The 12,294-nt window shown below is 48.1% G+C and overlaps 1 protein-coding gene across 7 annotated transcripts in view; it reads left to right on the top strand.

Annotated features, from left to right (window-relative positions):
- The window catches only part of LOC122543543 (uncharacterized), a 37,221-nt gene extending 25,204 nt beyond the window's left edge, over window positions 1–12,017 (top strand). For 3 of the 7 annotated variants that reach the window (XM_087974932.1, XM_087974930.1, XM_087974931.1), the window contains exon 2: window positions 4,550–12,017. In XM_087974932.1, coding sequence (XP_087831058.1) covers window positions 4,931–5,596 — 666 coding nt within the window. In that variant the 5' untranslated portion in view covers window positions 4,550–4,930 and the 3' untranslated portion in view covers window positions 5,597–12,017. Of the gene's footprint in view, window positions 1–2,103; window positions 2,329–3,196; window positions 3,218–4,393; window positions 4,415–4,549 lie in introns of those variants that run through there. The other 4 variants (XR_015751524.1, XR_015751525.1, XM_087974934.1 and 1 more) reach the window with 3 other exon arrangements.
- Window positions 12,018–12,294: the final 277 nt, after the last annotated feature.

Below are 12,294 nucleotides of genomic sequence, written 5' to 3'. Positions count from 1 at the left end.
TCAGGACTCTGACATTGTTCGTGAAAACCACTTCAGTAATCTGCCCAGTTTTAAGACCATAATACGCAGGAGCAGAATGAGGCCATTTGGCCCATTGAGTCGTCTGCACCGGTTTCTCGACCCCATTCTGCTGCCTTCTCCTCGTAACCCTTGATCCCCTTACTAATCAAGAACCTATCTATCTCTGCCTTAAATTCCCTCAATGGCTTGGCCTCCACAGCCCTCTGCAGCAGTGAGATCCACAGATTCACCAAAATCTGGCTGAAGAAATTCCTTCCCATCTCAGTCCTAAAGGGCATTCCTTCACCCTGAGCCTGTGTTCTCGGGTCCTAGTCTCTCATTGTAGTGGAACCATCTTCTCCACATCAACTCTATCCAGTCATAGAGTCTCACAGCACGGAAACAGACCCTTCTGTCCAACCATGTCGACCATAATCCCGAACTAAACTAGTCCCACCTGCTTGTGGTTGGCCCAATATCCCTCTAAATATTTATTATTCATGTACTTATTCACATGTCTTTTAAACGTCATGACTGCACCCACATCCACCACTTCCTCTGGAGGTTCATTCCAAAACGAACCACTCTCTCTGTAAAAACGTTGCCCCTTGTTTTGTTTTTAAATCTTTCTGTTCTCACTGAGCTCAGTGGTCAGCGCTGCTGCCTCACAGCACCAGGGTCCTGGGTTTGATTCCCACTTGTCTGTGCAGAGTTTGCACATTCTCCCCGTGTCTGCGCGGGTTTCCTCCAGTTGCTCCGGTTTCCTCCCACAGTCCGAAGTTGTGCAGTTTAGGTGAATTGGCCATGCTAAATTGCCCGTAGTGTTAGGTGCGTTAGTCAGGGGTAAATATAAGGTAGGGGAATGGGTTTGGGTGGGTTTCTCTTCGGAGGGGCGGTATGGACTTGTTGGGCCGAAGGGCCTGTTTCCACACTGTAGAGAGAGAATCTAATGTCCGCTAGTCTTGAAATCCGTCAGCTCGGGGAAAAGACCCCTGCCCATTCACCTTATCAATACCCCGCATGACTTTATAAATCTCTGTGATGAAGAGTCATCTGGACTCGAAACGTTAGCTTGCCCTCTCTGCGGGGACGCTGCCTGACCCACTGTGATCTCCAGCATTTGTTGTTTTTGGGACAGATTCCAGCATCTGCAGCAATGTGCTCCTAAATTTTGTACCCAGTTGGCTAGCTCTCCCTGGACCCTGTGAGATTTAACTTTACTCAACAACCTACTGTGCAATACAGTTAATAAAGTTCCCATCCTGCACCACTTTCAGCACATGTAGGCAGCACAGACGCTGAGTGGCTAGGACTGCTCCCTCTTGGCGCCAGGGACCCAGGTTCACTTCCAGCCTCAGGGTGACTGTCTGTCTGTGTGGAGTTTGCAAAGTCTCTCTTTTCCCCCCCCCCCCCATATCTGCGTGGGTTCTCCAGTTTCCTTCCAAAGATGTGCGGGATTGGCTGTGCTAAATTACCCATAGTGCTCAGGGATGTGTAGGTTAGGTTAGATTAGATTCCTTAGTGTGGAAGCAGGCCATCCAGCCCAACAAGTCCACACCGACCCTCTGAAGAGTAACCCACCCAGACCCATTTCACTCTAACTATTGCGCCTAACACTGTGGGCAATTTAGCATGGCCCATCTTTGGACTGTGGGAGGAAACCGGAGCACCTGGAGGAAACCCACACAGACACGCGGAGAATGTGCAAACTCCACACAGACAGTTGTCCAAGGCTGGAATCGAACCTGGGATCCTGGTGCTGTGAGGCAGTCGTGCAAACCACTGAGCCACCGTGTAGCACCCACGTGTCCAGGGATGTGTAGGTTAGGGTCTATTGGCCATACTAAATTACCCATAGTGCCCAGGGATGTGCAGGTTAGGGTGGATTGGCCATACTAAATTACCCATAGTGCCCAGGGATGTGCAGGGTAGGTACACTGGTCAGGGGTAAATGTTGAGCAATAGGTGTAATGGAATGGGTCTGGGTGGGTTACCCTTTGTAGGGTCGGTGTGGATTCGTTGGGCCGAGTGGCCTGCTTCCGCACTGCAGGGATTCTATGAAGGGAAAGGGATTTTTGCTAACTCTGCCCTCCTCCCCTGCAGCTGCAGGCTCGCGCAGGCGCAGTGCGGGCCAGCCGGCCGTCCGGAGCAGGCGCACTGCGGGTTCGGTTGCTGTGTTCGCCCCGCCCCCACCCCATTGTGACGTCACAACGCGGAAGTGGCCCTGTCAGTTTCAGAGAGAGACTCCCTCCCTCTGGGCAACTCCTCATCCTGGGGAGGGGGGAAACCTGTTCACTGGTAGCAACTGGAGTGAATCCAGGGAGAGAGCAGACTGCAAACTCAGGTATGTGTCTTAATTACCCGGGTAGGGAGGGACAGAAGGATAGAGATTGGGGGGGGGAAAGGGGCAGAAGTCTTTTCTGTTCTTATTTTTTAAATGCACCCTATTCCCATAAATGCAACAGGTACAAGTACAGAACATGCAACATTCCTCATTGCAGCTTCAAGCCGGCTGCAACGGTTTTGCACCCTCTATTCTTCCTCCGCCTTGGCTCCAGCACATTCAGCTTCCTTGCCCCATCCCCACTCCCCCAACCCCGAGGCATTGATGCTTCCAAGCTGACTCTCAAAAGTTCACTTTGTCCCTCCATTGTTTCCTGGTTGTCTTTCGTGGGTTTTGAAAACTTTCCCAATCCTCTGATAGTTGGGAGGTTATGTTGTGGCTGTACAGGACATTGGTTAGGCCACTTTTGGAATATTGTGTGCAATTCTAGTCTCCTTCCTGTCAGAAGGATGTTGTGAAATTTGAAAGGGTTCAGAAAAGATTTACAAGGATGTTGCCAGGGTTGGAGGGTCTGAACTGAATAGTCTTGGGCTGTTTTCCCTCGCATGCCGGAGGCTCTGGCATTACTTTATCGACATTTATAAAATCATGAATGGCATGGATAGTGTAGATAAAATATTGAGGAATCAACGGTTAAAAGTTTTATTCTATTAATGATTTATCATAAAGTTTGAATTAAGTGTCTGTATTCGTGGCAGGCTGAAGGTCACAGTAACTGTATGCATGATGAAGATTGCAGGTGTTCTTGCCTAACCTTGGAGCTGTTCCTGTCAAATTCCTATCCTTGGATCAGGCTGTTTTCTTTCATATAATGGAACATTGTTAACCGCACTGCTTATGTGCTTATGACTAATGTGAACAGTACAGGATAAGGTAACATTTCGCCTTGCGTGCAATTCTGGTCTCCTTCCTATCGGAAGAATGTTGCGAAACTTGAAAGGATTCAGAAAAGATTTACAAGGATGTTGCCAGATTTGGAGGATTTGAGCCACAGGGCGAGGCTGAACAGGCTGGGGCTGTTTTCCCTGGAGCGTCGGAGGCTGAGGGGTGACCTTTATATAGAGGTTTACAAAATTATAAGCGGCATGGATAGGATAAATAGGCGAAGTCTTTTCCCTGGGGTGGGGGAGTCCAGAACTAGAGGGCATAGGTTTAGGGTGAGAGGGGAAAGATATAAAAGAGACCTAAGGGGCAACGTTCTCACACAGGGTGGTACAGGTATGGAATGAGCTGCCAGAGGATGTGGTGGAGGCTGATACAATTATGACATTTAAAAGGCATCTGTTTGGGTATATGAATAGAGGGATATGGGCCTGATTAGATTAGATTAGATTAGATTACTTACAGTGTGGAAACAGGCCCTTCGGCCCAACAAGTCCACACCGCCCCGCCGAAGCGCAATCCACCCATACCCATACATTTACCCCTTACCTAACACTACGGGTAATTTAACATGGCCAATTCACCTGACCCTGCACATCTTTGGACTGTGGGAGGAAACCGGAGCACCCGGAGGAAACCCACGCAGACACTGGGAGAACGTGCAAACTCCACACTGTCAGTCGCCTGAGGCGGGAATTGAACCCGGGTCTCTGGCGCTGCGAGGCAGCAGTGCTAACCACTGTGCCGCCCAGCTGGTGCTGGCAAACGGGACTCGATTAGGTAGGATATCTGGTCGGCACAGATGAGTTGGACCAAAGGGTCTGTTTCTGTGCTGTACATCTCTATATGGCTGTGGCTTGCCAGTAACGTTTGCCACATCTGTGTGTTCAGTTTCTCTCTGGTGTTGGTATCAATGCCTTGATGTCTCATTTCCCCCACCCCCCGGGGCACTAACGTTTCGTGACTGGTTGGTTGTTTCTCAAGAGGCTGCAGGTTCACCCTGAATTTACACTTTGTTTTTGCCTTCCAAAATCAGACCTGCTCACTCTCCACAGTATCCCAGTGTTGGGAAAGATATTAACTTCCAGGTGGAGTAATCCAAAACTCAAAGAGATGTCAGTCTTGACGTTTTTGCTCTTCTGCCCCTATAAGATTCTGAATCAGCACCTGCAGGAGAATGAGTTAGAGGTGTGTGTGTGCGCGTGTGTGGTGATTTCAAATTTTCTGAAATAACAAAGGAAAAGAATGTTCTGCAGAAAATAGAATTGTTCTGAATTTCTACCCTGGACTGACAGAGATGACTTTTGTAATCTCTTTTTACAGAGTATTTGAAGATCTGAAGACGGAAGTTCCAAAATAAACAGATGAATGAAGGGCTTAGGCTCGAAACATCGACTCTCCTGCTCCTCAGATGCTGTCTGAGCCACTGTGCTTTTCCAGTGCCGGATGCTCCATCTGCAGTCCTCGCTTTCACGTCAATGATAGTCACTCGATCCATTGGGACCGCAACAATTTTCAGCTATGAGTCTGTGAGAAGGAGCAAAGCTCTTTGGTTCCTGTTTCGGTCAATTTTCAGCATCAGTGAGACTGGATGAGACGCCGTACTGTTAGAGCGCACTGAGTGTGGAGCCTGAAACAGTTATACGGCCTGGGAAGAACGAGGAGGGGCTGCACACACGTTTGTGTGCGGCTGAAGCTTCAGCCATGGAGAAACCCGAGGAATCCCACCCCGTGGAGAAACCGTGGAAGTGCGGTGATTGCGGGAAAGGCTTCTCTTTCCCATCTCTCCTGGAGACTCATCGGCGCAGTCACACCGGGGAGAGGCCGTTCTCCTGCCCCGAGTGCGGGAAGGGCTTTACCCGCTCCTTCCACCTGCTGAGACACCGGCCGGTCCACACCGGGGAGAGGCCCTTCAGCTGCCCTGAGTGCGGGAAGGGCTTTACCCGCTCCTCCACCCTGCTGGCCCACCAGCAGGTCCACGCTGGCGAGGGGCACTTCATCTGCTCTGAGTGCGGGAAGGGCTTTACCTGTTCCTCCACCCTGCTGGCCCACCGGCGGGTCCACACGGGGGAGAGCCCTTTCAGCTGCCCCGAGTGCGGGAAGGGCTTCAACCGCTTCTCCCACCTCCAGACCCACCGGCGGGTCCACACCGGAGAGAGACCCTTCATTTGTCCCGAGTGCGGCAAGTCCTTCAGCCATTCCTCCACCCTGATGACCCACCAGCTGGTCCACACCGGGGAGAGGCCGTTCGCCTGCCCCGAGTGCGGGCGGAGGTTCATGTTGTCCTGCAATTTGCGGAGGCACCAGCGGGGGCACCAGCGCTTCCAACAATCGGGTTCTGACGCTGCTGTGGGTCACCCCCAGGACTGAACCTCCTGCCCGTTCTGGCAGTGGGTGTGGTGGGAGAGTCAGTGGGCTTTTATTTTTGCTTTCTGCTGGTCTGTCTCCATCCCCCACGGCAGCTCAGGAACGACACGGTGTGTGGAAGCTGTTCTTCGTAAGCTGACGGTTTTTGCAAACGTAGCTCTTAACTGAAACTGCAGGGTCTCAGGCAGGAAGCAGAATATAGGTCCAGCTAACTTGCTGTTTTTCTGCACATCAAAACCATAAGGCCTCCTGAGCTCAAACTGTGCATAGTCTGTGTGATGTAGGCTGTGTCATATGGTTATCCTGTGGTTTGTAAGTAACTCTCAATGTGTACAATGTAAGTCCGTAGTGACCTGTACTGCTTTGGAGAAAGCACTGGATCATTCTTGAGGAGGTCTCTGTCTCTGTGTCTGTCTCTGTCTCTGTGTCTGTCTCTGTCTCCACCCCCCCCCCCCCCCCCCCCCCCCCGACAAATAAAATTTGTCAGCGCTCAAGGTCTGATTCCGGGGAATTTCTTCAACAATTTGTAGTCGGCAGGATCCCTTCTTTACAGGGTCCTCAACAAACCTAAAATTATAAAAGATCCTGTCCTGAGTCAACAGGCTGATCCCAAGGTGGGGAAAGATGCTGAGACAAGAGGGAGGACTGTTTCTCCACCGATTATAAATCCGCATTTTAGAACGAAAGAAAAACACTATGTGGTCTGTGACTTCTAAAACAGGCCGTACCCGGAGACACTGAAAACTTATCCCGCTGAGAAGGACGGCCCCCGTCCATTTCTCCTCTTGGAGAAAACACAAGCGCGCAGGAACGCCACAGTAAACACGTTCGATGCAAAAAAAATAGGGGATTGAAGCTCCTCTGAAATAGAGGTTCAAGGCCCTTCAGGGAAATAGGACATTTTGGTAAATCCTTGGTGAACTGGGCAACTTGATAAATCATACAAATTTGAAGGACATTCAGTTTGAATGATTGCACGATTGTGTGGTTGGGTGTGTTTGAGTGCAGTTGGGTGGGTGTGCGGTTCGGTGGGTGAGTGTGTGACAGCTCCCAAAAGAATGGGCAACGATGTCTGTCATGAGGCGCACCCTCAGCAGGGAACACGTTGACTGCACTTGACAGTCCATTATGGGTCTGGTTCCAAAACAAAAACTTTGTCAACCAATGGGTGAAATGGACGCAAAGAACTGAGAAGCCATTTCCGCCTGATGGCACATTTAATTGCGATTACAGAACACAGTTGGCAGATATTTTGAGAAAATCAAAAAGGAGACAGAGTAAGACACCAGCATTTAGTATTGCGTTGATTGAACTCACTGTTAACTCGTGGTCTGTTTTGAATGTAACTTAGTTCGTTGGTGGTTACATGTGGTCTCGTGTAAATATTTGTTGTATTTTTGCTCCCTGGAGCTCGGGATCTGGGAAATGTTTTGAATTAAGTATACATTTTGGAAATCCATGGTGATTTTAAAGTGTTGTCTGTATCAGTGTGGATCATGCATGGTTAATGCAATGTCCCTTTTTTTTAATTAAGAAAGATTTTTTATTCTTCACAAAATTATAAAACTTCAAAAATAGAACAATCTGATAGCCATAAACTAACGTTGCTATACTAACTATTAATCTACCACCCATAATAGAAAAGAAAAACCACCCAAACTGCAGTTTAATAAATAATTGAACAGAGTTAAATTATATTACACTATCCAGTGCAGCCCCACCAAAGCTCCACATCCTCAGGAGCATCAGTTAGCATGCCCACATTTATTTGGGATTCTTCCTCTCAGGGTACCCAGCCCAGCAGGCCCAAGTCTCGTGGCTAAACAAAAACTTGAGTTAATATAGCCAACAAGTCTGCTTCTATATAGTTCAAAAAAAAAGGCCACCATGTCTTATTTTAAAAAAAGGTTCTGCTTTCTACTGCATCATACTTGTAAGGAAGTCGAGGGGCACGTGTCCCGTAACCAGTCAGCGCCACCCTGAGAGAGACGGAGGACTTTCTGAGATCCAGCTCGTCAGCCTGTTCTTCCCCGTGCAATACATAAGAATATTAAACCGCTTCTTCCCGGGCCGATCGCGATAGGCGGACTCCGTAAGCACAAAAGAAGAGAGCCCCAGAACCCCCATCGAGACACTTGCTATAGCGCCCCAGTATTTGCAAAGCGTACCGTGTGACCACCAAACAGTGGGGTGCGTGCGCCAATATCTATTTTGCACTTGGGACACATTGGAGGTGCTCCTTTTTTAAATTTCGCGAGCTGTTCTGGGGCCAAAGTGAAGGACTTTCAGCTTGTGTTCTGTCACTTTCTCCCAAATGTCTTCCCGTACCTCTGAAGAGAGCTCCACTCCCAGTTCGTGCGCCCAGACCCCCATGCAGCTGTTCAATAACTTTCGAGGTCCCACCTCCCAGTAGATGGTAGCAGGTACTCAGGGAGAGGGTACCTCTGGTCTGAAGCACTCTCCTTTCTGCATCAGGCCCTTGTCAGTCAACCCACAGTGCGGTCTTTTTCCGAATAAAGTCCCCAATCTGAAAATAACAAAAGAGCTCCCTGGTGGGCAATTCATATTTACAGCTCAACTGATCAAAGGGCATCGTGGTGTGGCACGGTGGCTCAGTGGTTAGCACTGCTGCCTCACAGCACTAGGGACCCGGGTTCAATCCAGTCTCGGGCAACTGACTGTGTGGAGTTTGCACGTTCTCTCCGTGTCTGCGTGGGTTTTCTCCGGGCGCTCTGGTTTCCTCCCACAGTCCAAAGATGTGCAGGTTAAGTGAATGGGCCATGTGAAATTGCCCATAGTTTTAGGTGGATTAGTCAGAGGAATGGGTCTGGTGGGGTTGCTCTTCAGAGGGTCAGTGTGGACTTGTTGGGCCGAAGGGCCTGTTTCCACACTGTAGCTAATCTAATCTAATCATGACTTTCCCTTCAAATCAGTCTCCTAGATGAGCGACCCAACCCCTGCTCACCCATGACATAAACCAGAATCCATTCACCCTGGCCAAAATCCTGGCATTCCTACTATGGGGGTGAGAAAGGAAGTTTTAGTAAGCTGTCCTCGCTTTCTCGCATCATTCCCCACACTCGGATAATTGCCTTATGAAGAAAGGTTGAATAAGCTCAGACTTTTCTCTCTGGAGAGAAGGAGGAAGAGAGGTGACCTGATTGAGGTATACAGGGTAATGAGTGGAATAGATAGAGTCAATAGCCAGAGACTTTTCCCCAGGGCAGGATTGACTGGTACGAGGGGTTATAGTTTGAAGATATTGGGAGGAAGGTATAAAGGACCCGTCAGAGGTAGGTTCTTTGCGCAGAGAGTTGTGAATGCGTGGAATGCGTTGCCAGCTGTGGTGGTGGAAGCAGGGTCATTGGGGACATTTAAGCGACTGCTGGACATGCACACGGATAGCGGTGAATTGAGGGGTGCGTAGGTTAGGTTACTATATTTTACATTAGGATTAAACCACGGCACAACATCGTGGGCCAAAGGGCCTGTTCTCTGCTGTACTTTTCTATGTTCTATGATATTGATGATAATTGGGTTCTGGCAATAACCCGCCACTGCCCTCATCTTATCCATCAATTTGATAAGGGGTCACTTTGCCTGGGAGGCCACAATATCCACCTCTGATCCTGACAAGCCCAATCATTCACAGAGACTGAGAGAGCGCTTTTGAGATCTGGAAAGTCTCCCTCCTTTTCCCCCCCACCCCCGCAACTCCACCGAATTTCCTGGGGAAACCGCAACTTGCCAAGCTTAATGAGAGGCCGTGTGCAACGCCAAAGAAAAGAACTGAGCAATTGTTAAGTCTTCGCGACGTTTGCCTCCGCACTGTCACAGGGAGAGCATGCGCAAGGGACATAAAAAGCGAGGAAGAACATTCATTTTATTCCGGGCTATTCAACCCAACCTAGATATTGGAAAAGCCTCCTGGTGCTGAAGCTCTTGCCTTGTCTTCTCAAACAAGTGCACCAAAGTAGCCTTCTTTGAGAAGACAAGGCAAAAGCAGGGGGTAACGAAGATACCTAGTTACGGAAAACCTCCCAGTGATCACCTGCAAGGGAACTAGGCCTCACCTTGGAGATCCACTAAGGCCCCCTTCATAAAATTAATCTTATACCCTGAGAAAGAGCCAAGTAAGGTGATGTGTTGTGTCGGGCGAGGTACAGACGCTGTCGGGTTTGACAGGAAAAGGACAGCGTCATCTGGGTAAAGAGTGATCTTCTGACCCCTGACCTCACCTGCGGGGTGACAACATTGGGTTCCCCCTGGATAGCCTCCGCCAGCGGCTCAATCACCAGCGTGAACAGCCATCGTGAGAGGGAACAACCTTGCTGGCTGCCTCTACCAATACTGAAATGATCAGACCTCGTGCCGCTAGGAAGGACCGCTGCCATAGGGCCCGCTATATAGCACTTCCACCCATTTGGTGAAAACCCCACCAAGACCAAAGTGCTCCAGAACATAAAAAGCTATGGCCATTCTATCCGGTCAAACGCCTTCTCAGCATCTCGGGAGACCACCAAGCCCAGCATCGATCTCTGCTGGCACACCAGACCACGTTCGGCACACTTTTGATATTACTAGAGGACCTACGGGCCTTTAACAAAACCTGTCTGATCCTACTTTACAATCGAGGGCAACACCTTCTCCACTTCTGCCTTAGACAGAGTTTTAAAATCTGAGTTTAGCGGCGAGATGGGTCTGCACGAAGCGCAGTCCTCTGGGGCTTTCTCTCTCTTGAGAATGAGGGGTATCAGCTCCTCTCAAAGACGACGCCATGCCTCTAAGAATTCTTGCGAGTTTCTTTGTTTTGCCTTCCATACATACAAAGATGGACAGCACTTTGACTGGGATAACACACACATCCTAGGACAGGCGAAACAAAGACGTGCACGAGGATTCTTAGAGGCATGGCACTCTAACCAGAACTCCATCAATAAACACATCGATTTTTTTTTTTCCCTGTCTACCTTCCCTTAAAAAAAACAGAAATGACATCACCCACCTTAAGAGACCAAGATCTAGAAATAGAGAGGCAGGACCTACCACCAGCACTTCACTGGAGATTCTCGCTGATTATATTACCTAGTCATGATGATGAAATGTCTGAAAACAAACCTTCCCACTCACTGAGCTAACTTACATACTTATCATCAACCTGAGCTATAAATCTTCTCAAAAAATTGCTAGTTGTTTAGATTGTGGGGAAGTACGCGGGGGACTCCTAGACATCCTATCCACTGTGGGATCCATGAGACAATGAGTCTCCCCCTATGATCATATGGCGCACTCCAAGGGCCACTGACCTGGAAAGTCCATCCGTTAAAAATTTAAGGGGGTAGTCAACATTCTGGATATTGTATTCCTCGCCACGTATTCGAGCTTTAAAGATCACAAACCATCAGTATTCATCCTTAATTTGGTCTAATAACTGAAATGGGACATTCTTCTGGACAAGAATGGCCACTCCCCTGATTTTTGAGTTAAAAGACAAAAGAAACACCTGGCCGTACCCTCCCTGCTGCAACTTTAAATGCTCCTTGTCATTGTTATGATGGGTGTAGAGGTACTGTACCTTTAAGAGAGTTAAAAAGCTAGCAAGGACTTGGAGAAGCACAGAGAGTCTGGAACAAGGCAACAATGTAACATTTGGTCGAAGTTAAAAATCACACAACACCAAGTTATAGTCCAACAGGTTTAATTGGAAGCACTAGCTTTCGGAGCGCTGCTCCTTCATCAGGTGGTTGTGTCCAAATCATTTGGTTGAAACAGCTAGAGTAGATGGGTTGCCATGAGACACAAACAAATTCAAATTTGGCCAAACAGTTTAAATTATGCTCCAAGATACCAAACTCCAATCAAGTTTGAATTTGGTTTTAACATTATCAAAATACTAATGAAACGATCCAATGTTTTGGGGTATAAAACCAAATGTTTTTTGAACAGTTGAGGGAGAACTGCCAAAGACCAATAGGCTGCTAGTTTAAGAGCTCTCATAAAGGTACTGTCTGTGGAAGAAGCTTGTACAGCAGGACATAGAAACCGACCTGGAAAGAGAATCTATGGAGGAAATTCAGCAAAGCTGACTGGTTTTGAAATATAGTTAATTTATTTGTAAATCAGAATCTGGATTTTTAAAATCAGAATAGTATTGAAGAGGGGGAGGTAAAATATAGGTTTAACAGAAACCAATTGTAAATAATTGTTAGTCGTTATCCTCTGTTAGACTTAAAGAATAAAGTTATTAATTTTTACTTTAGTGACTTTGGGGATAGTTGGTCGTCTCTTGAATTTTAACAGATTACAGCACAGGGTGAATCTTTTCTGTGTTGCTGGTTTAAATTAGCAGAGGGGTTTACCCCATGTCATAACATCAGCGGGATGGATATCTTGCAAGAGAGCGATGTCAACCCTCTCCTTTCTAAGGCTCAAAAGTACTTATTTTCTCTCAATCAGTGAGTGACTTCCTTTAATGTTCCAAGTGCACCATTTAAAGGCATGATGAGCCATAATCGTCTGAGACAACATGCAAACCCGCCCCCCCCCCCCCCCCCCCCCAAGAGGAAGAACACTATTCACCATGCTACAAAAACTACCAAAACTATACGTCTAAAAACTGCACCTACAATCAACCAATATAAAAAATCAGATAAAAGGAGACCTTTACCCCCTTGCCCATAGGGGGCACTACCCTTAAGCAC

This window comes from Chiloscyllium plagiosum, unplaced genomic scaffold (assembly GCF_037043375.1).
Source record: "Chiloscyllium plagiosum isolate Xiang-an unplaced genomic scaffold, Cpla_swu_hap1 HiC_scaffold_27, whole genome shotgun sequence".
In the NCBI taxonomy this organism is placed as follows: domain Eukaryota; kingdom Metazoa; phylum Chordata; class Chondrichthyes; order Orectolobiformes; family Hemiscylliidae; genus Chiloscyllium; species Chiloscyllium plagiosum.
Note: the sequence above shows the minus strand (reverse complement) of the source record. Positions and strands in the feature narration are given on the sequence as shown.